The 24,460-nt window shown below is 47.4% G+C and overlaps 1 protein-coding gene across 2 annotated transcripts in view; it reads left to right on the top strand.

The window, feature by feature from the left end:
- Positions 1 to 22,626, top strand: part of VSTM5 (V-set and transmembrane domain containing 5) — a 33,265-nt gene extending 10,639 nt beyond the window's left edge. The window contains exons 2-4 of one of the 2 annotated variants that reach the window (XM_045894628.3): positions 18,695 to 19,021; positions 19,127 to 19,267; positions 19,395 to 22,626. In XM_045894628.3, the coding sequence (XP_045750584.1) occupies positions 18,695 to 19,021; positions 19,127 to 19,267; positions 19,395 to 19,438 (512 nt within the window). In that variant the 3' untranslated portion in view covers positions 19,439 to 22,626. Of the gene's footprint in view, positions 1 to 18,694; positions 19,022 to 19,126 lie in introns of both variants that reach the window. The other variant, XM_064577159.1, reaches the window with a different exon arrangement.
- The last annotated feature ends 1,834 nt before the right edge of the window (positions 22,627 to 24,460 follow it).

The raw sequence follows: 24,460 nt of genomic DNA, 5'->3' as shown, positions 1-24,460 counted from the left end.
AAGCAGCTTATCTGGGGAGTAGGAAGGACTTCATGGAGAAGGTGAGGCTGAGTCTTGAAATATGAGTAAGTGTATACAACAGGGCAAGATGGAGAAGAGAATTCTAGGTAAACAGCAGGCATTCAAAAAATAGGCACACTATTCCTTTTGGGGCCTGGCAGGGTCTGGACATGCTAAAAAACAGAAGAGGAAGCTTCTTAGCAAGCATCTACCAGGATCTTGGCAGAAACCCCACTCCCAGACCCTGCTGACACTGTACCTCCCTGGTCCATTGTGTTCAGGACCCTGGCCTGCCTGCACCTGTGTTTGCCCTGGAAAATGGGCTTGGGGCAGGAATGTATTTACTTATCCAGAAGACATGAGAGGAGGAGAGAGGCTAGACTGGCACGTTCAGAGTTGGAAAATGGTTTTCTCCTGTAACGGCTTTGCTGGGCTGGGGAGGCACCAGTCAGGCCTGTGGCCAAAGGGGAAATGACACACTGGACCGTAAAGGGAGCACAGAACGTTCCTCCCCCACATGTGGGGCAGGAAGCACATTGGCCTTTCCCTGCGCCGAGGTGCACCTGGGGGAGCTCGGGCCTGTGCCGTGCTGACCCCACAGATGCCTGGCGGCTCTGAGACTTCCCCGGAAATCCTTAGCTGGCAAAAGAGGAAGAGCCTGGGTGACAGATCCCAGTGCTGGCTGTAAACCCTGTACACAGACAAGTCACCTTCCTCCTCCGAGTGCACAGGGCAAGGAGGGTGGGCTGGCTCGGTGGTTCTCAGCCAAGGGTGCACATTAGAACCAAGGCCTGCACGTTAGACCTACGGATGCTCACACCCTACTCTAGGGAGTTAAGTGGGTGTCTCCAAGGGCAGGACCCAGTACTGCTTTGTTTTGATTTTAAGTTCTGTGGCTGATTCTAATGTGTGGCCAGGCAGTGCTCCTGGACTAGGCCATTTCTAGGTCCCTTCCATTAGACTTGTCCTAGGGAAACAGCTTGTCAGGAAGTGTGCATGTTTCTCCTACCTTCTGTTCTCAGAACACCCACCATTGTGTAGCTGAGTCTCACTTACGTCTTTTTTTCTTTTAAGATTTATTTATTTACTTTTTAGAGAGAGAGAGCATGAGCAGGAGGGGGAAAGGGAGAAGGAGGGAGAATCTCGAGCAGACTCTGCACTGAGCGTGGAGCCCAACACGGGGCTCCGTCTCATGACCCTGAGATCATGACCTGAGCCGAAACCAAGAGTCAGACGCTTAACCGACTGCGCCACCCAGGTGCCCCTCACTTATGTCTTATTTATGGTTTTATCCTGACAAACCTATAGATGCTTTCCCACCAGGCTTAGGGCAGGAGACAAGGCTGCTTTGCTTGGGAATTGGTTTTGCTCAATAAATATTTCTGAGTACCTACTGTGTGAGAGGCCCTGTGCCAGGAGCTAAGGATACTCAACAATAGGGGATGGCATGGCCCAGGGGGAAGTCAGATCCCAACCTGATGATTTGATGTTAGCTACCCTGGGAGCACAGAGAAAGGGATTTACTTCACTTGGTTGGAGTTGGGAAGAGGCTTCTCAAACAGCAGGCCTGGAAGCCCACGTAGGAGGTAGCCAGGTGCACAAGGAGGGAGAAAGTTCTGAGTAACAGGAAATCACAAACACAGAGCTTTGCAATCTTTCCTTCCTTTGCTCCAGTAGCAGGAGGACTTTTCTTTAGTTAAACCGGCTCTTCCAACACTTGCCAATTTCTTCCTATTTCATCTTACACGTTCCGTAGCAGGTAAAGGAATAGAGCTTGGCAAGACTTTGGATCTTAGGTGGAGGGTGCTGGAATGGTTCCTCTGATAGACCCTCACACTAGTACCAGAGACCCAGGAGGGAGAGGTGGGTCCCTTGGCAGCAAGCAGTGACTCGGGCACCTCACGGGAGGCTCCCCTGATGCTTTGCCCTTCTCCACCGGTGTCATATCCCTGCCCCAGGCTCCCCAGGGGAATGGATCACATTCCTTTTGTACGTACTTTGGGATGGGACTTCAGGGGTTCTTGAACCAGAGCTTATTCCTCTATGTCAAGGAGACTGTCGATTCAGTTTGACAGCCCCAGCCTGAAGGAGCCATCCACCCATCCTATTAAACAGTGCTGGGCGCTGGCGAGCGTTTGCCTGCGCCTTCCAGCAGGGGGATGGGCCGTCACTCCTCTAATGTGAGCGCAAGGCAGGCTGGGAACTGTGCCCCCGGAGCCTGGGGGGGCCCTGGTGGAGGAGGCGCCTCGAGTGAGCACGCACCTGAGAAAGGTAGGGGGGGCCTCCCCTGGGAAAGAGGAGCAAAAGGCCCAGAGTGGTCCATAGTCTGGTGAACTGGAATTGGGTGGCAAAGAGTCTTGAGAGATGGGGATGGAAGAGAGAGTTGAGAGCAGATTATTGAGGTGTTTCCGAGCCAGGGGAGACACAGCCAGGTGTGTGGTCTAGAAAGATCACTTATAATAGCCTCCAGCCGACTGAAGAGGAGAAAAGCCCGTCTCTCCTTTTTATAATTGTTAATAACAGTTGAAAGACAGCAATGTGTGTGGCTGTGTATTGAGCCCGCGCTTTGTGCCAGGTACTGCAACAGCTGCTTTCCATTCACCCGCACACAATCCTGCAAATAGGTGCAATTAGCCCCCATTTACAGGTAACGAAACTGAGGCTCAGGGAGATTGCGGAACTTGCCTAGAGATACTCATTCCATTAGGTGCTTCTGGAAAGCCCACAGGGCCAGGCACTGCCCTGGGCCCTGGGGATTCAACAGCGAACAAGACAGATCCGCCCCTGGGTTCAGAGCTGACAGCTGATCTAGGAGGATGAGCCATTAATCAAGAGGAATTACAAGGGACTGGGATGTGTTGCTAGGAACAGGTTGCTATGGGAACACAGGGCTGGGAACCTAACCTGGTGTTGAGAGATTAGGGAAGGCTTCCCGGAAGAAGTGATGTTTAAACTAAAATCTGCAGGAGGAAGAGGAATTGGCCCTTTTGTCTCTCTGAAGGAGCAGCTTCGTACCCTAACTGCCCTACCCTGTCAGGAGTCTGCCTGAATCCTGTGATTGCTCTACACCCCTCTGCCAAGGGCCTTCAGGCATCCTATAAACTCCCAAAGAATGTTGCACCTCGTTTCTTCCTTAGTCCTCCTGTTACCTGCAGAGGTACCTGACAACCCCCCTTTCAGTTCCCCAGGCTGGGCACTGGCCCAGGCCCGACCATGAGTCCTGCAGCCCCGCTGTGCAGACAGCAGACCCGGCAGTGCCCCACCTCCAGGCTGTGCAGGACCAGCCAGCTGCCTGCACCATGCCTCGCTTCCTTGGCATCTGAGTAGAAATGCAGCCCATGGCCACTCAGAAGAGTTCAGCTTTCCAGCAAGGGCGGCTCTTGCTTATGGTAGGAAGATTCCAGAAGGAATTCCACAAGGAGGAATTTCAGGTCATCCAGTCTCTGCACACTTGCACAAGGAAATCACAGATTTACAAATGCCCATTCCAGTCTATACCTGCTATGTGAATGGGCTGGAAGGACCAGGCTCCTCCACCAACATGCCAGCTCCCAGGCTCAAATATACTGCTTCAATCCCCGGTCCGACTCCAGCTTCTGCTTACACACCCCTGGGATGGGGAGCTCACTACCTCAGTGAGCAGCTCAGTGGATCTTTGAAGAAATTTCATCAATTTTAGCTGATATTTCTTGAGCGATCACCAAGTGTTAGAAACTGTGCTAAGCTCCCTACATGTATGGTCTCACTGAAACCTCATTCTGCTGCAGGAGGTGAGCATAGCTCTATTACAGTATATTTATTTCATAAGTACGGTACCTGAGGGTGACAGAAACTAGGGAACTTAACTCCCAGATCACACGGCTGTTACTGGCAGACCTAAATTTTGACTCCAGAGTCCATGAATGCATCCATTATACCAACACAGCCTCAGTTCTGTTTACCAGAACCTGCCACTGATCGTCATTCCATGGCCCGGTGGCGCACGTATTCCATTCTCCAGGATGAGAAGTTCTGCAGCAGAGGCGGGTCCCCTGTGTGGTGTAAGTGGTGTTAGTGGTGTTGGAGGAGAGGAGGGGCTGGCCTCCAGGGAGGCTAGGAGCATCCTCAGTGCCCCCTGCGCCCCGAGGGCTTGCAGAACCGGAACTGCCAAAGTTCTAATGTGTGGCCCTGGGACCAGCAGCAGCGTTACCTAGAAACGTGTCAGAAATGCCAACTCGGAGGCCTCACCCCGAACCTACTGAAGGAGAAACGGGAGGGGGCCAGCCACTTCATTTCAAGGAGCCCTCCAGTGACTCTAACATAGCCCCATGTTGAGAACGACCGCATTATACGCTGGGCGAAGTGGAGGGCAGTGGAATTCCTCCCCAACCCCAAAGCACCGCTAGAAATGAGAAAGTTTGAGGGATGCCAGAAAAATTCTTTCCCCCCTAATAGCGCATTGACAGGGCTATCACAGGCACCTCAAACACTCCTCTCTCACCCGGCAGCCCTTCATTGCTTTGGCTTTAGGCTTTGTTAAGTGCCCCCTTTGAAGGGCTACGAGCTTCAGCTGCTGACCCCTTCGTGTGATTCAGTAGTTGCCCATCTTGGCTGCACACTGGGGACTTAAAAATCACAGAGGTCTTGAACCCTCCTCCCCCTGCCCCCACTGCCCCCCAAAGATTCTGAATTCATTAGTCTGGGGTAGGATTTTTTTTTTAAGATTTTCTTTACTTATTTGAGAGCAAGAGAGAGGGAGAGAGAAAGCACAAGCAGGGGGAGCGGCAGGCAGAGGGAGAGGGAGAAGCCGGCTCCCCACTGAGCAGGGAGCCCCACTCTGAAGACCCTGAGATCATTCATGACTGGACCCGAAGGCAGATAGATGCTTAACCGACTGAGCCACCCAGGAGGCCGCTGGGTTAGGAGGTTTAAAAGCTTCCCCAGATGATCTAATGTTCAAATGAGGATGTCAGGATTCAATCAGGAGTCTCAGCTATGGTGGGAATGGGTAGATGAGGTCAAGTGACCCACCTTGGTCCAGTCCGCTGTGGCCGGGGAGACTGAAAGGCCCTCTCGGCGGGGAGGGCTCTGAGGAAGATTGCCTGCAGCACCTCAAGCACCAAATTAACAATGGCCTTGCACACAGAGCGAGTGACCCGAGCTGGTGCCCTGTACATGTTAGTCCCTTCGCTTTCCTGCCTAAGTGCTCAGAGAATGAAAGAGACTGGATTGAATTCTCATGGCCTGGAATCCCAGCTTTGTCTGGGTGAGAAATCAGGCAAGGGAGCTCCTCCTGTGATCTCTGGAATTGTTCCTGGCTGTCAAGTTCTCACACCCACATGGTTTTGGGGTTTGTTTTTTTATTGGACCATTGACAGCTGAACGGTGATGGTCCCTAATTGCAAATGAGGAAATGGCAGGTCAGAGAGGTAAAGGGTGGCGCAGAGTGGCCCAGCCAGGGTGTGGTGCCGTCCACACAGCACCGGGGTGTCTTGGTTACACAGAGCGTATCCTGGCCCGTGCCCTGCCCTCCTCTGCCACCCTCAGCTCCGGCAGCCAGGTGTGCTTCCCGGCATCTGAGAAAAAGGCAGCTACCCTCTTAGAAAGCCTGTGGAGCTTCCATCCTGTGGTCCGAGAAGGAGCAGGAGGGACACCAGGATACCTGGTGGGTGTGACGGCGAGGGACCCGGTCAGAGTAATGGTGGAAAAGGGAGTAAATTTACATGAAAAAAACCATTGAGAGATTGGCAATACGGAGGGCCCTCTTGAATGTGATGTTCATGAATGTACACTGGAAACCCTGTGCTTTGTTGTGGGAGTGTCTGCTGTGGGACGGTCTCCCGTGGTGTTGACTGCTCAGGTTTGAGCAGAGAGGAAGTAGAGCGTTGTTGACCCAGGTCTGGGCAGACATGATGAAAACAGAGGCCAATGGAGTTTAAAGAATTGGCAAGAGTGCTTGGAACATGACGGGCCGTGGAAGCCAGGCTGGCTGGGGAGGATGAGGATTATGGATGGGGAGAAGTGGCGGGAGTCAGAGGCGGAGGACTGATGAGGCCGGTGGGAGCAGTTGAACAGTAAACAGGAATGAGAGAAGGCTGTGGTCAGAGAGGCTGCTTCACTGGAGGCTGAGGGAGAATGTTCTGGTAGGCAAGGGTGCTGGATGGGTTGTCCAGGGGGGTCCTGGAGGTACTTACAAAGATGCCATACCCCCTAGTAGAGTTGCTAACATGTTTGAAGAATGAAGAAGAAAGACTGGGGTGGGGGGCCCCTGGGTGGCTCAGTCTATTAAGTGGCTACCTTTGGGGCTCCGGTCACCACCTCAGGATCCTGGGATTGAGCCCCACATCAGTCGGCAGGGAGTATGCTTCTCCCTCTTCCTCGTTCTCTGTGATCTCTTTTGCTCTCTCAAATAAATAAAATCTTAAAAAAAAAGACATGGCTAACAGCTCCGGATCTGGCAAGCCCAGGTAAGGGGGACTGTTGCTTCTAGTAACATGGGTCTTAAAGTCTCTACCAGCACTGAGCCTTGTGCTATTTGGGGAGACATAAAAGAGGTGTAGAGCTCCACCTCTATGCTCAGCATTTTATCAGAGGCAGCTATGGGGCACTGAAAGCACCTTGGGTTCCAGCCTGAGCTCTGATTTTCTACTTGGCGAGAACTTGTCCTCTGTGTTATGCCTCCAGGCCTCTGTGTCCTTGTCCTAAAGTAATGATCAAATAAGCAAGTGAAGCAAAAAGCATAGTTCTTTAACTCAAGCCTCCTGCCGGCCTCCCAGGTGGAGACAGTGCTTGTAAAGTGCTTTAATTGTGCACACGTGAATTACTAACAATTTCAAATGCAAAAAACCTGCAGCTCAGACCCAATCTTGGCATGCATTTTATTTATTTTTAGGATCACGCTATATTTTATTTTTTAAGTAATTCACAAACTTGCTAAAATAGTCCCAACTCTTCAGAAGGGTATAAAGTGAAATGTAAGACTTTCTTCCACCCAGACACCCACTCCTTCCCCAAAGATCACCACAGCCCTGGTCTTTAGAGAATCGTCCAGGAGGTTTTCTGCACATATACGATGAGTGTGTGTGTGTGTGTGTGCATATAATTACTTAAATGTAAGTATTCTCTATGTACTGTTCAGCCTTGTGCTTTTTCATGATTTTTGAGGTAATCTAATATCAGTACATATAGATGTATTGCATTTTTTAAATGTCTCTGTAGTATTAGAATGTGAATATTCATATTTGGTCTCCTCTGCCTGGTTCCTGACACAGAGCCCCTAAAATCCTAGTAATTTCCTGGGTGATAGGAGTGGTGGGGGCCTCTCCTGTTATAATATTTGGTCTTACTCCCGGGTTCCTGATACAGAAACTTCCTAAGACCCTTGGAATCTCCAGAGTGCTAAATCTTTTTGTTTGCCAACGAGGTGACTGTTGAAGAGGAAGGCTGGTTGGCAGAGGAACTAACCGTGTGATTAGAGGGTTAACTGTCAGCCCTAACCTCCCTCCCCTCCCTCAGCCTCTGGGGATAGGATTGGGTCAGTCACCAATGGCCAATGATGTCATCAGTTCTTCCCAAGTCAGGGAATCTCCCCCCAAACCCGAACTGAGGAAGTTTGGAGAGCTTCTGGATTGGTGAACACAGCAAGGTGCTAGGAGGCTGGTACACCCAGAGAGAGCATGGAGGCTCCACACCCAGGCCCACATACCTGCCTATGCATCTCTTCCATGTCACTGTCTCCGAGTGGTGTCCTTTATATATGTTTTAAAAGATTTTATTTCAGAGAGAGGGAGCGCGTGCATGCGTGCGTGCACGCGCTCAAGTATGGGGGGGGCAGAGGGAGAAGCAGGGAGCCCAGTGTGGAACTCGGATCCCAGGACCCCAGGATCATGACCAGAGCCCAAGGCAGACGCTTAACCGACTAAGCCACCCAGGCGCCCCAGTTGTGTCCTTTATAATAAACAGGTAACAGTGAGTGAAGTGCTTCCTAAATTCTGAACCTGAGAAGGAGGTGGTGGAAACCTCGGATTTCTAGCCAGTTGGTCAGAGTACTGGGGCCGTGGACTTGTGGTCGGTGTCCGGAGCGGGGCCGTCTTGTAAGACTGACCCTTAACTGGGGCGTGGGCCCTAACTCCAGGTAGCTGGTGTCAGAAATGTCATGAGTAGCGAAAGGGCCCGTTTTCCTTTACTGGTCCCTTACCAGTGAGCACCTAGGATGTCTCCGGTCTTTTGCTGCTACGGTCACCCAAACTGCGTCAGTGACAAAACCTACATCTGTGTGCCCTTTATCACTTGTAGGATCAGTTCATAAAAGTGGAGTTTCTGGATCGAGGGATGGGCTAATAAGTTTTATAGATTGTACCGTATTGCCCTCCAAGAAGGTTACACCCATTTACAATCCCCACAGTAATGTTTGAGTGTGACTTCTGCGTACTTCTGACAACATAACGTTATCAAACTTCATCTTTCCCAGCTGATAGCGGCCCGGTCATTCAGCTTTCCCAGCCTGGGTTTCGCCGGGCAGTGGTAATTGCCTAGGCCAGCTAGTACCGGGCAGGCGGTTGCCGACAGCACGGTGGCTAGCGCTATTTTGCAGGGACAAATCTGTCTATTTTCTGGTTGGGGTACAACGACAGGAAGCCGATGAAGGGGAGCAGTCTGCGAGCCTCCACCTAAACCTGCCTCTGTCCGTGTTGTTTGGGTTTGGCTGACATCTGGTGACTCCCCAAGGCCATTATCCAGCAAGATCACCAGGGAGGTCCCTCGGGGACGAGCTGAGCTTTGGTCCCTGAGTAATCGGGCACTGAGAGAGGGAATTACTACCTGATTTGACAGGAGGATAGATAGCCTGTAAACTGTGTACAGAGGTCAGTCTTCAACACTGTTCATGGCGTCTAAAGCCAAAAGCCCCGATGTTTGGAGTTGGCTCCGCTGGCCTCCTATATGGAACTCTGTTTCCAAAATTCCAGGCTTGCTCGTTTCAAGAGTGACTGATGTCAGCAACATGGATGTTGCAGTTGCAGCTTAAAGCTGCTGTTTCTCCTCTGAGCTTTTTAACCCTCAACAGATCTGGGGCTGGGAAGGGGGTCTCACCAGCACCTCCGTCAGTTCCACAACAGATCCCCCTGTCCCTGATCTCTCCAAAGGGGCAGTGGTTGGGCAGGCAGAGCACGCATGTCTTTATTTGCTGGTTGGTACCAGGATATTGTGCGCGCCCACGAAGTGCCAGGCACTGTGCTGGGCTCTGGGGTTTCTGAGCTGGATGACAGGTAACAGTTCCAGGGCAGACCTACCATGCACACGTGGCCTTCCTGCTGCTCCCCCCACCACCCCAGTGCAGGGCTTCGGGCTGCCCCCACTGTTTGGGCTCCAGCCGTGGGTTCTCCGGAAGGTTCATAGGACTGGCCCAGGTGGTGGGCTCCAGGCCGCACAAGCGATGTGTGTAAAGGATAAATCTGCTGCCAGATGGCCCTTCCAGAAGCCCAGTTCAGATCCTGCTGAGCCTCTGTTTGAATACCAGCCCTGGGTCCACACTGCCCGAGGGCTAACTCCCACGGAGTCTCCAGCTTGTCGCAGATCCCTCAGGCTATTACCTGCGCTTCTTACTCAGGTTGGGGAGCTGAGGATCCCGAGTCCTGCCACCCTGGGTGGGCTTACGGTTCTCCCAGCCCAGCTTGCACTTTCTCTCTTTCCCACGCTTTTATAAAATTGTATTCTGCAAGCTTCCATTTCAACGAGTGTCTTCTCCCTTCCCCAGCTCCTGCAAGCTTCCTGGCTCATTACCGGGACAGTGAAAAGTACACAGGATTTCATTCTTGGCTCAGCCACTTACTGTGACATGGCGCATATCCCCTAACCTCAGTGAACTTGCATTTGCTCCTCTGTAAAATGGGGATAATAATAATGATACTGTTCCCCAAGCCAGCACCCCAAGCCAGTGCCCTGGGGCAGAGCAAGCGATGGTGGGTGGGGGTGGCATTCAGTGACTGGGGGAGGGGGTGCAGTGGGATTGCTGACTGTGGAGATGAGCTAGGAATCCAGAGGGGTCAGGGAAGGGTATGTTTGGTGTTCCTTCAGCTCTGCCCCTGCACCCCACCCCTGGATGCCTCAGAAATCCACTCCTGTATGCCTTGGAGTTTTCTCTTTCCTCTTTGACATTTCTAAGTCTCAGGGTGACCAGCTGTCCTGGTTTGCTTTTAGCCCTGAAACTCCCCAATCCTGGGAAAATTCTCAGAGCTTGGCACACCGGGAAGGTTGGTCACCCTCGAGGCCAGGGGCATAGGCCTGAGCCGAGGAAGGCAAGCGTGGGGGCCTACGTGCTGTGCCCTGCTGGGCCTCACACGTGTCCTGTCCCCTCAGCCTCGCAGCCTTCCTCCGGAGGCTTTCCCGTCCTCTGTTCTGGAAGGTGAGGGTATTTCTCCTCGCCTCACAGTGAGGAGGCCCTGGGGTTGAACCACATGGATCCTGCTCACGCCAGGTGTCCCGGTTAAGGTGTCCCCTCCATGACCCCTGAAACCCAGAGGCTGCTTCAGCCACCTGTCTCACCATTAGTTGATACCCTTGTTCATCGAAATTGTGCTGTGAATAGTATTGATGTTTCTTGCGATTTCAGAAATCTGTCCATCTTAAATCATCAATTTTTTGAAGCTGCCAAATACAACCTCAGTAATTTATGTGTCAGAAAAAGCATAAGGAACCATTCGTTCTGAGTATTCTGTTCAAGCCCGTTGCTCTGTAGCTGACTTCACCTGCTGGTGTTTTCCCTCCGATTAGTTCTAAGTGGGTCTCCCCAGTGCCAGGAAGTCAGGCTTTCAGGAAGCCCCTGGGTTCGTGTTCCCGTGACTTCCCTGCTAAAATCTTTAGTTCTGTGACTCCTTCCTTAAAGGAGGCATCTGCATCTATTTGGGAAATGGGTAGAATTTAGTACTTCTCTGTTTTTCATATAGAATGCAAGTGAGGATGTAAAGCAAGGTCAACTTTAAAACTATTTTTAAACTTTGCCCACCAGCTTGCTTGGTCCAATCAGAACTTTAAAAAGATTTAAAAATATATATTTTTAAAAATACATTATATTAGGGTGCCTGGGTGGCTCAGTTGTTAAGCGTCTGCCTTCCACTCAGGTCATGATCCCAGGGTCCTGGGATCGAACCCCGCATTGGGCTCCCTGCTCCGCGGGAAGCCTGCTTCTCCCTCTCCCACTCCGCCTGCTTGTGTTCCCTCTCTCACTCTCTCTCTCTCTCTGTCAAATAAATTAAATCTTTAAAAAAGTACATTTTATTTTTTATTTCAATAACTGAAATTCAAAATTATATAAATGTATAATTTGGAAAATAAAACTCCATTGTCATCCAGTCTCTAAGGGGCAATCCCTTAGATTTTTCTATAGTTCATATGTACATATCTATACAAATATAAATGTATGCTTTAGAAATTTATTTTTTAACTTAGTAGCATGTTGTAGGTATTCTTCCTTGTCTATACAAAACTCATGCTGCTTAATGGCTACCTGGCATCCATTTTACAAGTAAAATCTCATTTATTGAACCAACCTCCCTGAATAGAACATTTGAGCCAGGTCTGAGTATTGGTGTAGGTACTAGCTTTCTCTAACTTGTTCTGAATGATTTTAGCGTGAGGCGCAGAGGTGGTTACTCATTAATTCAACTTCTTAAACAGGTGACAAGCAGTTTGCCTTTAAGTTCTTGGAACTGTTAATTTTCCAACTTTGCTATAGACCATTTATTACTAATTATATGTGGTAGATAAATAGAAGGAACTCTTTGTTCCAAAAACCTAGTTAAATGCCTGGTTAGTTTGATTAGCAGGAGGGTTTTGGGTTTTGTTTTTGTTTTTTTTTTTTTTTTAGATTTATTTATTTGAGAGAGCAGGGGAGGGGGCAGAGAGGGAGGGAGACAAGCAGACTCCCCGCTGATCAGGGTACCCACTGTGGGGCTCAATCCCAGAACTCTGAGATCATGACCTGAGCTGAAACCTAGAGTCTGATGCTTAACTGACTGAGCCACCCAGGCACCCCTGATTAGGAGGAGGTTTTTATGGTCAAGAGAAAATAAAGAAACCAACAGTCTAGTTGGCCAGTTTCTAGGTGTATCAGCACCTCAGAAACTTGGGCTTGTTATTTTTATTTGCTTTTCAGTTTTGTTGTTTCTTGGTCCAGAGTACTTAAAAGGCTTAAAATGAAGGTCCCTAAGGGTATTGAAAGTGCTGGTAGTATCCTAGAAAACTAGTCTACCAGTAACGTTGACCAACATGTTTAACACAGTGTATATGAAATATACATATGTTGTGATACAGATTTGTCATGAGCTCTAAATGTGGTTCTCTGAATCTTACTGTAATCACTATTCCAACTGCTCCTATTTGGGGTCAGAGAAATCTGAAAACCTAGATAAACAGATGATGGCCACAAAGTGAAGTGGAAAAAAGTTTTTGTACGTTTGTTTGTTTTATGGGAATGTAACTGACATACAATGTTACATTAGTTCAGGTATACAATATAGTGATTTGACAGGTCTTGGTTATGCTGTGCTCATCACAAGTGTAGCTCCCATCTGTCACCATACAACACTACTGCAGTACCATTGACTGTATTCCCTGTGCTATCCCTTTCGTCCCATGACTTCTTCCATGACTACAAGCTTGTACCTCCCACTCCCCTTCACCCATTTTGCCCATCTCCCAACCCCTACCCCTCTGGCAGCCATCAATTTCTTCTCTGTATTTATGGGTTTGTTTCTGCTTTTTGTTTGTTCATTTGTTTTTCAAGTTTGACATATAGGTGAAATCATATGGTATTTGAATTTCTCTGACTTAATTCACTTAGCATCATACTCTCTAGATCCATCCCTATTGTTGCAAATGGCAAGATCTCATTCTTTTTTATGACCAATATATTCCCGTGTGTGTGTGTACACCCTGCCAATTCTTTATTCATTTATTGAAGAACATGTGGGTTGCTTCCATATCTTGGCTCTTGTAAAAACTGCTGCAATAAACATAGAAGTGAAAATACCTTTTCAAGTTAGTGTTTTTGTTTTCTTTAGGTAACTACCCAGCAATGGAATTACTGGAACATATGGTATTTCTATTTTCAGGTGTTTCTTTTTTTGTTTGTTTGTTTGTTTGTTTGTTTGTTTTTTTGTTTTGAGGCACCTCCATACTGTTTTCCACAGTGGTTAACACCCATTTACATTCCCACCAACAGTGCATGAGGGTTCCTTTTTTGCCACATCCTCACCAACACTTGTTATTTCTTATTTTTTTTATTTTAACCACTCTGACATGTGTGAGGTGATACCTCATTATGGTTTTGATATGCATTTCCCTGATGATTAGTGATGTTGAGCATCTTCTCATGTGTCTGTGGGCCATCTGTATGTCTTCTTTAGAAAAATGGTGATTCAGATATCTGCTATCCATTTTTTTAATGGTTTTGGTAGTGAGTTCTGTAAGTTCCTTATATATTTTGGATATTAACCTCTTATTGGATATGTCATTTAAAAATATTTTCAATATGTTGCCTTTTTGTCTTGTTAATGGTTTCCTTTGTATTTTGGGGTAATCCCAATTCTTTATTTCTGCTTTTGTTTACCTTGACTGAGGAGACATATCTAGAAAAATGTTGCTAAGGCTAATGTCAAAGAGATTACTGCCTGTTTTCTTTTAGGAGTATTATGGTTTCAGGTCTCACAGGCTTTTAATCCATTTCAGCTAAATTTTGTGGATGGTGTAAGAAAGTGGTCCTATTTCATTGTTTTGCATGAGGCTGTCCAGTTTTCCCAACACCATTTATTGAAGAGACTGTCTTTTCCCCAGTGTATAATGTTGCCTCCTTTGTCATGGGTTAATTGACCATATAACCGTGGGTTTATTTCTGGTCTTTATATTCTGTTCCATTGATCTGTGTTTGTTTTTGTGTCCATGTCATACTGTTTTGTTTTGTTTTTTTAAGATTTATTTATTTATTTGTCAGAGAGAGAACGAGCAAGATCACACACAAGCAGAGGGAGAAGCAGGCTCCCCACTGAGCAAGGAGCCTGTCAGGGGACTCAATCTCAGGATCCTGGGAACATGACCCGAGCTGAAGGCAGTTGCTTAGCCAACTGAACCACCCAGACACCCCGATATCATACTGTTCTAATTACTGTAGTTTTGTAGTATATCTTGAAATCTGGGGTTGTGATACCTTCCACTTTGTTCTTCTTTCTAGAGAGTGCTTTGGCTATTCAGGGTCTTTTGTAGTTCCATATAATCTTAGGATTATTTATGTTCTAGTTCTGTGAAAAATGCTGTTGGCATTTTGATAGGGCTTGCACTGAATCTGTAGATTGCTTTGGGTAATATGTCCATTTTAATGCTATTAATTCTTCCCATCCATGGTATATCTTTCCATTTGTTTGTGTTGTCCTCAATTTCTTTCACCAATGTCTGATAGTTTTCAAAGTATAGCCCTTTCACCTCCTTGGTTAAATTTATTCATAGGTATTTTATTCTTGTTGGTGCTGCTGTAAATGGAATTGTTTTCATAATTTCTCATTCTGCTACTTCGTTATTAGTGTATAGAAATGCAACAGATTTTTGTATATTAATTTCATATTCTGCAACTTTACTGAATTCATTTATTCAAATAGTTTTTTGGTGGAGTCTTTAGGATTTTCTATATATAGCATCATGTCATCTGCAAAGAGGGACCATTCTACTTCTTCCTTACCGCTATGGATCCTTTTAATTCTTTGTCTTGTGTGCTTGCAGTAACTAGGATTTCTAGTACTGTGCTGAATCAGAGTGGTGAGAGTGGACATCCTTGGTTTGTTCCTGATCTTAGAGGAAACACTTTCAGTTTTTCACCATTATGCAAGCTGTGGATTTTATGTGTGGCCTTTATTATGTTGAGGTATGTTCCCTCTAGCCCCACTTTGTTGAGGTTTTCATCATGAACAGATGTACTTTGTCTAATGCTTTTCCTGCATCTATTGAGAGAATCATATGGTTTTTATCCTTCCTCTTGTTAATGTGATGTGTCACCTTGAATGATTTGCAGATATTAAACCACCCTTGCATCCTCGGATTAATCCCATTTGATTGTGGTGAATGACTTTTTTGCTGTATAGTTGAATTCTGTTTGCTAATATTTTGTTGAGGATTTTTGCATCTATGTTCATCAGAGATACTGGCCTGTAGTTCTCTCTCTTTTTTATTTCTTTTTTGTAGTGTCTTTGGTTTTGGTATCAGGGTAATACTGGCCTCATAGAATGAACTTAGAAGTTTTCCTTCCTCTTTTATTTTTGGAATAGTTTGAGAAGAATATGTATTAAATCTTCTTTAAATGTGTTGGAGAATTGACATGTGAAGCCATCTGGTTGTGGACTTTTTGTTTGTTGGGAGTTTTTTGATTGCCAACTCAATTTTATTACTAGTAATTGGTCAGTTCAGATTTTCCATTTCTTCCTGATTTATTTGTGGAAGAGAATAGGTTCCCAGGAATTTATCCATTTCTTCTAGGTTGTCCAATTTGTTGGCATGTAAATTTTCATAATCTCTTATAATTCTTTGCATTTCTGTGGTGTTGGTTGTTATTGCTACTTCATTTCTGATTTGATAGAGTCCTCTTTTTTATTTTGTTTTTTTCTTGTTTTGCTTTTTTTTCCTTAATGAGTCTGGCTAAAGGTTTATTAATTTGGTTTATTGTTTCAAAGTATCAGCTCTTGGTTTCATTTATATTTTCTACTGTTTTTTTTTTTTTCAGTCTCTATTTCTGCTCTAGTCCTTATTTTTTTCCTTCTACTAGCTTTGGGCTTTGTTCTTTTTCTAATTCCTTTTATATATATGGTTAGATTGTTTATTTGAGATTTTTCTTGTTTCTTCAATATAGGTGGGCCTATATTGCTGTAGACTTCCCACTTAGAACTGCTTTGGCTGTGTCCCAAATTTTGGATTGTTGTGTTTTCATTTTTATTGGTCTCTGTTTTTTTATTTCCTCTTTGATTTCTTCACTGGGGTCTTTCATCTCCCTGATTCAGTTTATTCCTAGATATTTTATTCTTTTTAGTGCAGTTGTAAATGGAATGTGTTCTTAATTTGTGCTGCTTCATTATACTATGTAGATATACAACCGATTTCTATATATTATGTATTCTGCAACTTTACAGAATTCATTTATTATTTCTAATATTTTGGTGGTGTCTTTAGGGAAAAACACAGGGCTTTGAATCAGACAGAACTGCATTTAAGTCCCATCTTTTCCATTTCCTAGTCACATGGGCATGTTGCTGACTTATGTAAAACATTAGGGAATGATTGGTAAGTACAATAAGTATATATTTTAATAACTGGCACATAAAGTCTTGACTAAATTATAGTTTTCTTTCTTATATGTGTGTTACCTTTTAGATGTGCTAATTTTTCAGACCACTTGAGCAGCAACCTTTCTATCAGGAAATCTCACCCTTCTTGTCATAAATATTTTGTCATTCAGTTATTCATTCACTCAACAAACACCTATTGACCAATCAGTATGTGTCAGGGATTGCGTTAGGGACACGGAGATGAAGAAACTACATAACTCCTGCCTCTAAGGGCTGACCTGGAATTTGACCTCTGTTTTCTTCCTGAGAAAAAGAGTAAATGTGGCAAAACGTTCCTAACTAGTAAATTAAGAAGAGGGCACATATTAATTGTACTGGCCTTTCAAAACCTTTCTCTGAATTTAACATGTTTTAAAATAGAGTTGGGAGAAAATGTATTTCTGTTACTTGGCAGTTGTAACTCTTGAAAACCATTACCACATTCCAGTTTTTCAGCATGAGGTTTATCAGACGATTGCTAGTCGCCTAGCCAAGAGCCTTAGGAGAGGAGCACTAATGGGACGTGCTGGGGATGAGAGAGGACAGTGAGAAGCGCCTGGAAAAGTAGCAGGTGTGGTTCCCTGGAGCCGCACGGCAGGGGCTTGGGGCAACTGGGCACTCAGAGATTGAGGGGGGCCAAACAGGAAGTGGAGGTGGAAGCCAAGGGCCGGGCCCCAGGCTTCAGTCCTGCCCTGTCCGTTGTCCAGTCTCCAGCCGAGTCTGAGCAGCCCTCCCAGGGTGTGCGGGCGTTTGTCCCATTCTGTGCTCTCCACCACCAGCCACTGACGACTGAATTCAAGCTTGAGGTTAAATACGTAAGCCCTGGAGCCGGCAGCCCTGTGTGACTCTCTGCCTTGCGGAATGAACTTTGACAAGCTAGCTAGTCCTGTCGACGACGAGGCTTGCTCTGTGCCTGATGGACTCGCAGGAGGTTGTGCGTGAGACCCTCCTTCCTGAGCCGACGTGTGTAAGGCGGCTGGCGCGGGGCCTGGGCGTGGTACCCACGTAGTACCTGTGCAAGGGCCTCCGTCGGCGGCGCTGCTCCGCAGCTACACATGCGCAGAAACCCCTGCTCCGGGCCTCTGCCTCACCCCGCCCGCATCTAGTGCGGCGGCGTTTGGTCCGCCCTGCTGCCGAAGACCCAGCCTGAATCAGACCACCGCTCACGCCCTGCGAGGCCTCGCCTCCATCTCTTGGCTGTTCCCTGTAGCAGCCACCTGACTGCTCGTTCTGCTTCGGCTCTTGTCCCCTCACCCCCAGAATGTTCCCCACAGCACACATTCTCAAGCTTGATGGAGAATGTCACCTCCCGCCTAAGCCCTCCAATGGCTCCCATCAGCCTTGAGTGAAACCCCATCCCTAACCCTCACGGCCGGCGTGCTGCCGGCTCTGCAGCCTCACCCCCCACCCCCTTGCTCACTGCATTCGAGCATGCTGGCCTTCTTTCTGTCCCCCAGACACACCAGCACTCGCCCTCGCCTCAGTCTTTGTGCTTGCTCCCTCTGCCCGAGATGCTCCTCCCGCGAGTCTCCACACGCTGCCTGCCTGTCCTTCAGGTCTCCATTCAAATGTCATTTCCTCCATGAAGTCTTCCCTGACCATTCTCTCTAATGTCCCGTGCCATCTCCACCCCCACCAGTCACTAGTGCCCTGTTGTATTGTCTTTAAAGTGCTTGTCGTTATCTAAAATGATCTCCTTTATTTCACCCTGGTATGTCTCCCTTATAGAATGGAGCCTCCAGGGAGGTTCACTGTTTGTCCAGGATACAAGAACCTTGTGTCTTATTCACGGTCTTAGACCATAACAAAATACCGCACACCGAGGGGCTTAAGCACCAGACATTTATTTTCTCGAGTCCCAGAGGCTGGAAAGTCCTAGATCAAAGTTCTAGCACAGTTCAGTTTCTGGTGAGTGCTTTCTTCCTGGCTTGTAGACAGCCACCTTCTCTCTGCAACCTCTGAGTATTTTCTCTCATTTTCCCCTTGCATCCCTGTGGAGAGATGAGAGAGTGAGAGCTCTCTGGTGTCTCTTCTTATAAAGACACTACTCCTTTTGGATCAGGGCCCCATCCTTATGACCTCATTTAACCTCCATTACCCCCTTGGAGGCTGCAACTTCAAATATAGTCATGCTGGAGGTTGGGGCTTCAACATAGGAATTTCAGGGGGGGTGGGGGGACACACATATTCAGGCTATAACCTTCACCACTGTGTCACCAGTACCAGAATCTGGAAGACAGCCTGGCATGTAACAGGCCCTCAGTAAGTATCTGCTAAATAAACTAACGAATCATGGCAGCTCATTGGCCTGTAAGTTCCTATGTAAGTTGCCCCCCATCTGGCACTCCGTCCTGCAGGTCAGGGCGTGTCACTGTACATCCCCCAGTCCACCATCAATGCCACGGTGGAGGAAGACATCCTGCTCTCGGTTGAGTACTTCTGCCACGGCGTCCCCACCATCGAGTGGAAGTATACGTCCAACTGGGGAGCGCAGAAGATCGTGGAGTGGCAGCCAGGGACTCAGGCCAACATCTCCCAAAGCCACAAGGACAGACTCTGCACCTTCGACAATGGCTCCATCCAGCTCTTCAGTGTGAGCGTGAGGGATTCCGGCTACTATGTCATCACGGTGACGGAGCGCCTGGGGAGAAGCCAGTTTGGCACCATCGTGCTGCACGTGTCGGGTAAGACGGGGGCCCGGGCACCCCGCCGAACTGCCAGCGTGTGGGGGTGTGCCTTCTTGATACTAAAAGAGACCTTGTCTGCCCCTTCCCCTACCCGCCCCGTAGAGATCCTCTATGAAGACCTCCACTTTGTTGCTGTCTTCCTTGCTTTTCTCACTGCGGTGGCCGCACTGTTAATCAGCCTCATGTGGGTGTGTAATAAGTGTGCATATAAATTCCAGAGGAAGAGAAGACACAAACTCAAAGGTAAAACTCTGGGCCCTGCGATCATCCATCACGCCTTCATGGCTGAGGTGGTGCCCGTTAGCCTGGTCTCCCCAAGAAACCACCCGTGGCCGATCCACACCTGACGGGCCTGTCTTTTGCTTTGCAGAGAGCACCACTGAGGAGATGGAACTGCAAGATGTTGAGTGTTAGCCAAGGCTGCACCCAGTTACATTCCTACCTCAAGAGGAAAATGTTATTTTTCCAACAAAAGGAGCAAACCTGGCCGATCCACCCTCAGAGCCTCCCGTTGCCCGGCCTGGGCCAGTCATTCCTGAAGGCACTGCGGATGTGAGCAAAATCGACTGGAGTTGAGGACTCTTGCTCCCCACACTCTGGGGCCGAGGCCAGAGCGTGTCCAGACTGAGCGTGCAGCCAGCCCTGGACAGGCTCTCCATGTCCTTTCCCTCTGCTGTGGGAGCTGCTGGGAGAAGTTCGACAGGCCGCCTGCCAAGCAGAGGTGGAGGCCGCGAGCCTGCTGTGGGGCCCTAATGAGGTGCTCAGAGCAGGGCCAGGCCCTGGGCCGGAAGCTTTAGGGAGGGGAGCTTCACTCGTGCCCGTGGGACCAGCACTGGAAACAGGAATAGGGAGATCACCTTTCTCTTCCTCTCTTATTCCAGCGTTAATCAGATTTTCCCTCCATGGCCCCAACTTAGGCCAGTGTGAGGAACCCACATGTTCATCGCCACTGGGGGCAGCAGCTGGGGTCCAGATGGCTCCCTGACAGGCTGGGTAATGGTACCTGTGTGAAAGCGAGCCTGCGTGGGGTATGACCATGCACGGTGGTATGACCAGGACGTTAGCTTGGGCTTCAGGTCTCTGCAGCCCCCTCCCCCTGTCACCAATGCTTTGTCTCAAGTCAGGCCCTCGTGCTCTCCCAAGTGGGCTTAGGAACGCTTGGCCCTCACCTACCTCATAGGGTATCATGGGAAGCCCACGAATGCATAGAGCTCCCCAAGCAGTTGAAGAAAAGCATGAGGATTCTTCAAGGATCTGGAAAGCAGTAAGTCCTCTACGGAGCGCTACCAAGTGAGAAAACGCTGTGGGGTCTTGGGGCTTCAGGCGAAATGAGGGCCTGGATCACAACTGGCCTCGGCTCTCATTCTCTTGGCTTGTTAGTCACCATGTTTACCTGAAAGTGTCTCCATCGCATCTTCCATTTGGTAAGCTCTAAAGCAGGCATGAATTTATTTTCCATTCTCCTTTCTCTCTCCAACATTCTTAGCTACAGACTAAAGGCACCACCCCAGTTACGGTGGAGGCCGAGGTCAGGAGCTAAGTCCCCAGCCTCCACCTGCAAATTCACCCATGCAGACATGAAGGAGAGCTAGAACATTCCCTCCTCTTTTCCTTAAGTCCCCAGTGTCTACATCTGTTCTACTTGCCATGTGGCAAATGAGAAGTTGCCTGGAGAAGTTGCTAAGAGGCCTTTCTCTAAATAATCCAAGGTTACAAGGAGAGATCTGGAGCAGTTGGACAGGAGCTCTGTGACCTTCCAAAAGGACTCTAAAGGCACTACTTGATTCAAAAGGCAAGAGAGCAATTGGTCCACACAACTGATTGGTAGCTGGAGCGCCTGCCACAGAGAAGATTCTCAACCTCGGGCCACTTCCTGTATACGCACGTGTCCTTTCCCCAGGCAGCAGTCGGAGGAGCCAGGCCCCAGTGCCACGAGGAAGCAGGGTGGGAGTACCAGAACAAAGAGAGGGTCAAGGGACATCTGATCAGTTCTTTCTTTCACACAGAAGGCCCACTGGCAGGAAACGGATTGGATCAGGATGGCTGCTGGAGTCCGTGTGTCCTCCTTTATACTCCCTACTTTCCAGAACTGAACTTCTCAGCTTGTCAGAAGTCAGGGGTGGTCATCTTCAGAATAAAAGGTGAAATGGAGGGGCGCCTGGCTGGCTCAGGAGGTAGAGCACACGACTCTTGATCTCGGGGTTGTAAGTTCGAGCCCCATGTTGGGTGTAGAGATTACTTAAAAATAAAATCTTGAAAAAGGAATGGCAAAGCATACCTAAGGAGAGGCCTCCATGGACAAAACCAAATGTAAAATAAACTGCCCCCCAAAACTCATGAAAAGTTAGCCCACCTGGCTTTCCATTTCTTTATTTTGCACTTTTAAAGCTCCCTCCATCCTGAACATTCTTGTGGAAAGTGTTCATTCCAGAGCCTGAAGTTGGTTTTTTTTTTTTTTTTGGTCTATTTTCCAAAAAAGAAAATATTATGTTCTAGAGGGTAGCCACTGGAAATGTTAAGCTATAAGTTATGTTTTAAGCTGTGGAAAAATATTAAAGAATGAAATAAAGCCTGGAAATAAAGGCCGGGTGCTTTGTGTGTGAGCCCACTCCTGCCAAGCACTCAGAGGCCCTGGGGGAGGTTTCCATCGGCTGTGGGCATAAGCATACTCCTCGGCCTCTGCCATGGGGCTGGCATGTTTTTTAAATGATCAGGGAATAATGACATTGATTCTAACTGTAAACATTCTTTAGCAGTCCTGAAAAACAATCCCTAATCAGCCCATCGTTCAGCCCTGCGTCTTCCCAGAACACTAATTTGAAGTTTTTACTTCCAGAATATTAATCGTAATTCAATAGAGTCCTTTCTGCTTCTGGAAAGGGCTGAAATAAAGATGTGGCCCGTGTTACCATCTCGTTCAACAGCAGGTAAGATGCAGGACAGAACGTTCATGCTCTGCCAACAGAACATCCTCTCAGATTGCGATCTAAGAAATTAAAAAGGTATATACTGTACTTTCTCATTTCCTGGTGTCTTGGGCATGGAACGAGGGCGGAATGCCCCAGGGGGCGGCCCTCACAGCTCGCTGGGCTCACTCGGGAGTGAGGCAGCGCGGGAGAACCGAGCGATCGGGTGTGTGCCCAGGGCAGGAGGCTGCTGTGAAACCCCAGGGCCTGGGGGCAGGGGAACGTCCTCTTTCTCATCGGTTTCCTATCCCAGCCCAGGTGGCCACTGGCCAGGAAGCAGGAGACACCTCTGGTTTAGGGAGCGGAGCCAGCCCTGTGGCTACTGTTGATGCATCTGTCCACGAACACAACTTCCCTTGGCCCTGGTGCCTTTCCAGCCCGATACGTGCTGTTCCATGCTCGACTTCCATGGCCCTTTAAAAATTGGGTGGGCGTTTTAGCTTGGTTTAATTGCAAAGGTGAGAAATCCTCCTTTATTATTTTTTAAAGATTTTATTTGAGAGAGCATGCATGTGCGAGTACAAGGGGGTATGGGGGTGCAGACTCCCCACTGAGCAGGGAGCCCCACCTGGGACTCAATCCCGGGACCCTGAGATCATGACCTGAGCCAAAGTCAGACACTTAACTGACAGAACCACCCAGCACCCTTTAGAAATCCTTCTTTAAAATTAAAATGATACTGGGGTGCCTGGGTGGCTCAGTTGGTTAAGCATCACTCTTGATTTCCATGATCTCAGGGTTGTGTGATGGAGCCCCACCGCGAGCTCTGCGCTCAGTGCAGTCTGTGCAGTCTGCTTGTCCCTCCCTGTCCGCCTGCTTGCTCTTTCTCTATCTCAAATGAATAAATCATTTTAAAAAACATTAAAATCAAAATGATACTGGAGTCTATATATAAAGTCAAAAGTAAAGTTCTTCCTCCCTCAGTAGTATCCCTCTAGACCTAGGCATATGTGAACCTGTCCTTCTTGGTCTCTGCATACACAATAGTCACACATCACAGTGGTCCATCCATTTTCCTTTTAGGCAAATGGGATGCTGTTATACATGTTGTCCTACAATTTGCTTGTTTTCATTTCATGTTTCTTGGGCATTATTTCATGTCTCTACCTATTCCTAAACTCCATTCTTCTTGCCTGCACAGTGCGATCCCTAGAATGGATACGTTACGGTTGTTCACTGAAAACTTTTCTTTAAATGGTATCTAAAAATACATCTTTCTTTTACAGCGATCATTCTTTTAGGGCAGACTTGTTCCTTCCTCTTAACTAAATGCATTCAGCTCTATTCCTAGGAATCCTTCCCTCTTTCAGGACTTCAGAGTCAATGTTTTATCTTATTGGTGGGGTTTATGGTAAAACTTATCAGAGACCGTTTGGGGGAGGGAGAAAGAGCATTGCTCATGTAAAATAAAGCTAAAGTTTTCGCTGTAGATTTGACCTTATAACGTGGACACATGGGTGGGTAGAATTCCTTGGATTCAACAGACCAGTGATTGTGCAGGTGGCTCTGGCCCTAAAAATGCTAAAAGTCTTTTTCCTTCAGGTCCCTTGGTTTGCAAGAATTTTTTACTAACCAAAATGAATGTATTAAATAATAACTTAATTTCCTGTTTTTATTAATCAACAATGCAAAAGTGCCAATTAGAATTCCTGGTCAGGGGCGCCTGACTGGCTCAGTCAGAGGAGCATTCAACTCTTGATCTCGGGGTTGTGAGTTTGAGCCTCATGTTGGGTGTAGAGGTTACTAAGAAAAATAATCCTTTAAAAAATTTTTTAAAAATACGATTCCTGGTCAAAATGAAATAATCAGGGGTATCACTTTAATTGGATGGTGTTCTGGCAAAGCCATCTGATAGCGAAGTTTTGTTGGGTAAGTGTAGGATTTCCTTTAGGCTTTTTCAAATAGCAAACACAGATCATAGTTCTCTGTTGCTGCCTTTTTTTTTGGGTCCAAGGGGCTCGGATTGGGAGTACTTGTAAAGCGAATCAAAAGAAGAGCCGTGAATAGATTTAGGTGAAAGAGATTGTGCCACTGGCTTCAGCAACTTGGTATACTCACTAAATTATCAGGAAGCTTTTCAGATTGTATGTTACTGTTTTTTTTTAAGGATTAATCTTTTTTTTTTCTAATCCGATAAATATAGCCAAGACTAAGAGAAGTGTACACTTTTAACTCAGCATTGGTTTCTGTTTTAATTGAAGTACAATTAGCATGCAATGTTATAGGAGTTTCAGGTGTACAATACTGATCCAACAGTTCTATACATTACTCAGTGCTCACCCCGGTAAGTGCAATCACCATCTGTCACCATATAATGTTATTACGGTATTGACTGTATTCCCTATGCTATACTTTTAATCTGTGACATATTTTATAACTTGAAGTTTGTAGCTCTTAATCCCCTTTATCTATGTCGCCCATCCCCCACCCACCTCCCTCCCCTCTGGGAACTACTAGTTCTCTGTATTTA

The sequence above is a fragment of the Mirounga angustirostris genome, unplaced genomic scaffold (genome assembly GCF_029215605.1).
Source record: "Mirounga angustirostris isolate CCGP_5_RB_7025 unplaced genomic scaffold, mMirAng1.0.hap1 SCAF_13, whole genome shotgun sequence".
NCBI lineage: Eukaryota > Metazoa > Chordata > Mammalia > Carnivora > Phocidae > Mirounga > Mirounga angustirostris.
Note: the sequence above shows the minus strand (reverse complement) of the source record. Positions and strands in the feature narration are given on the sequence as shown.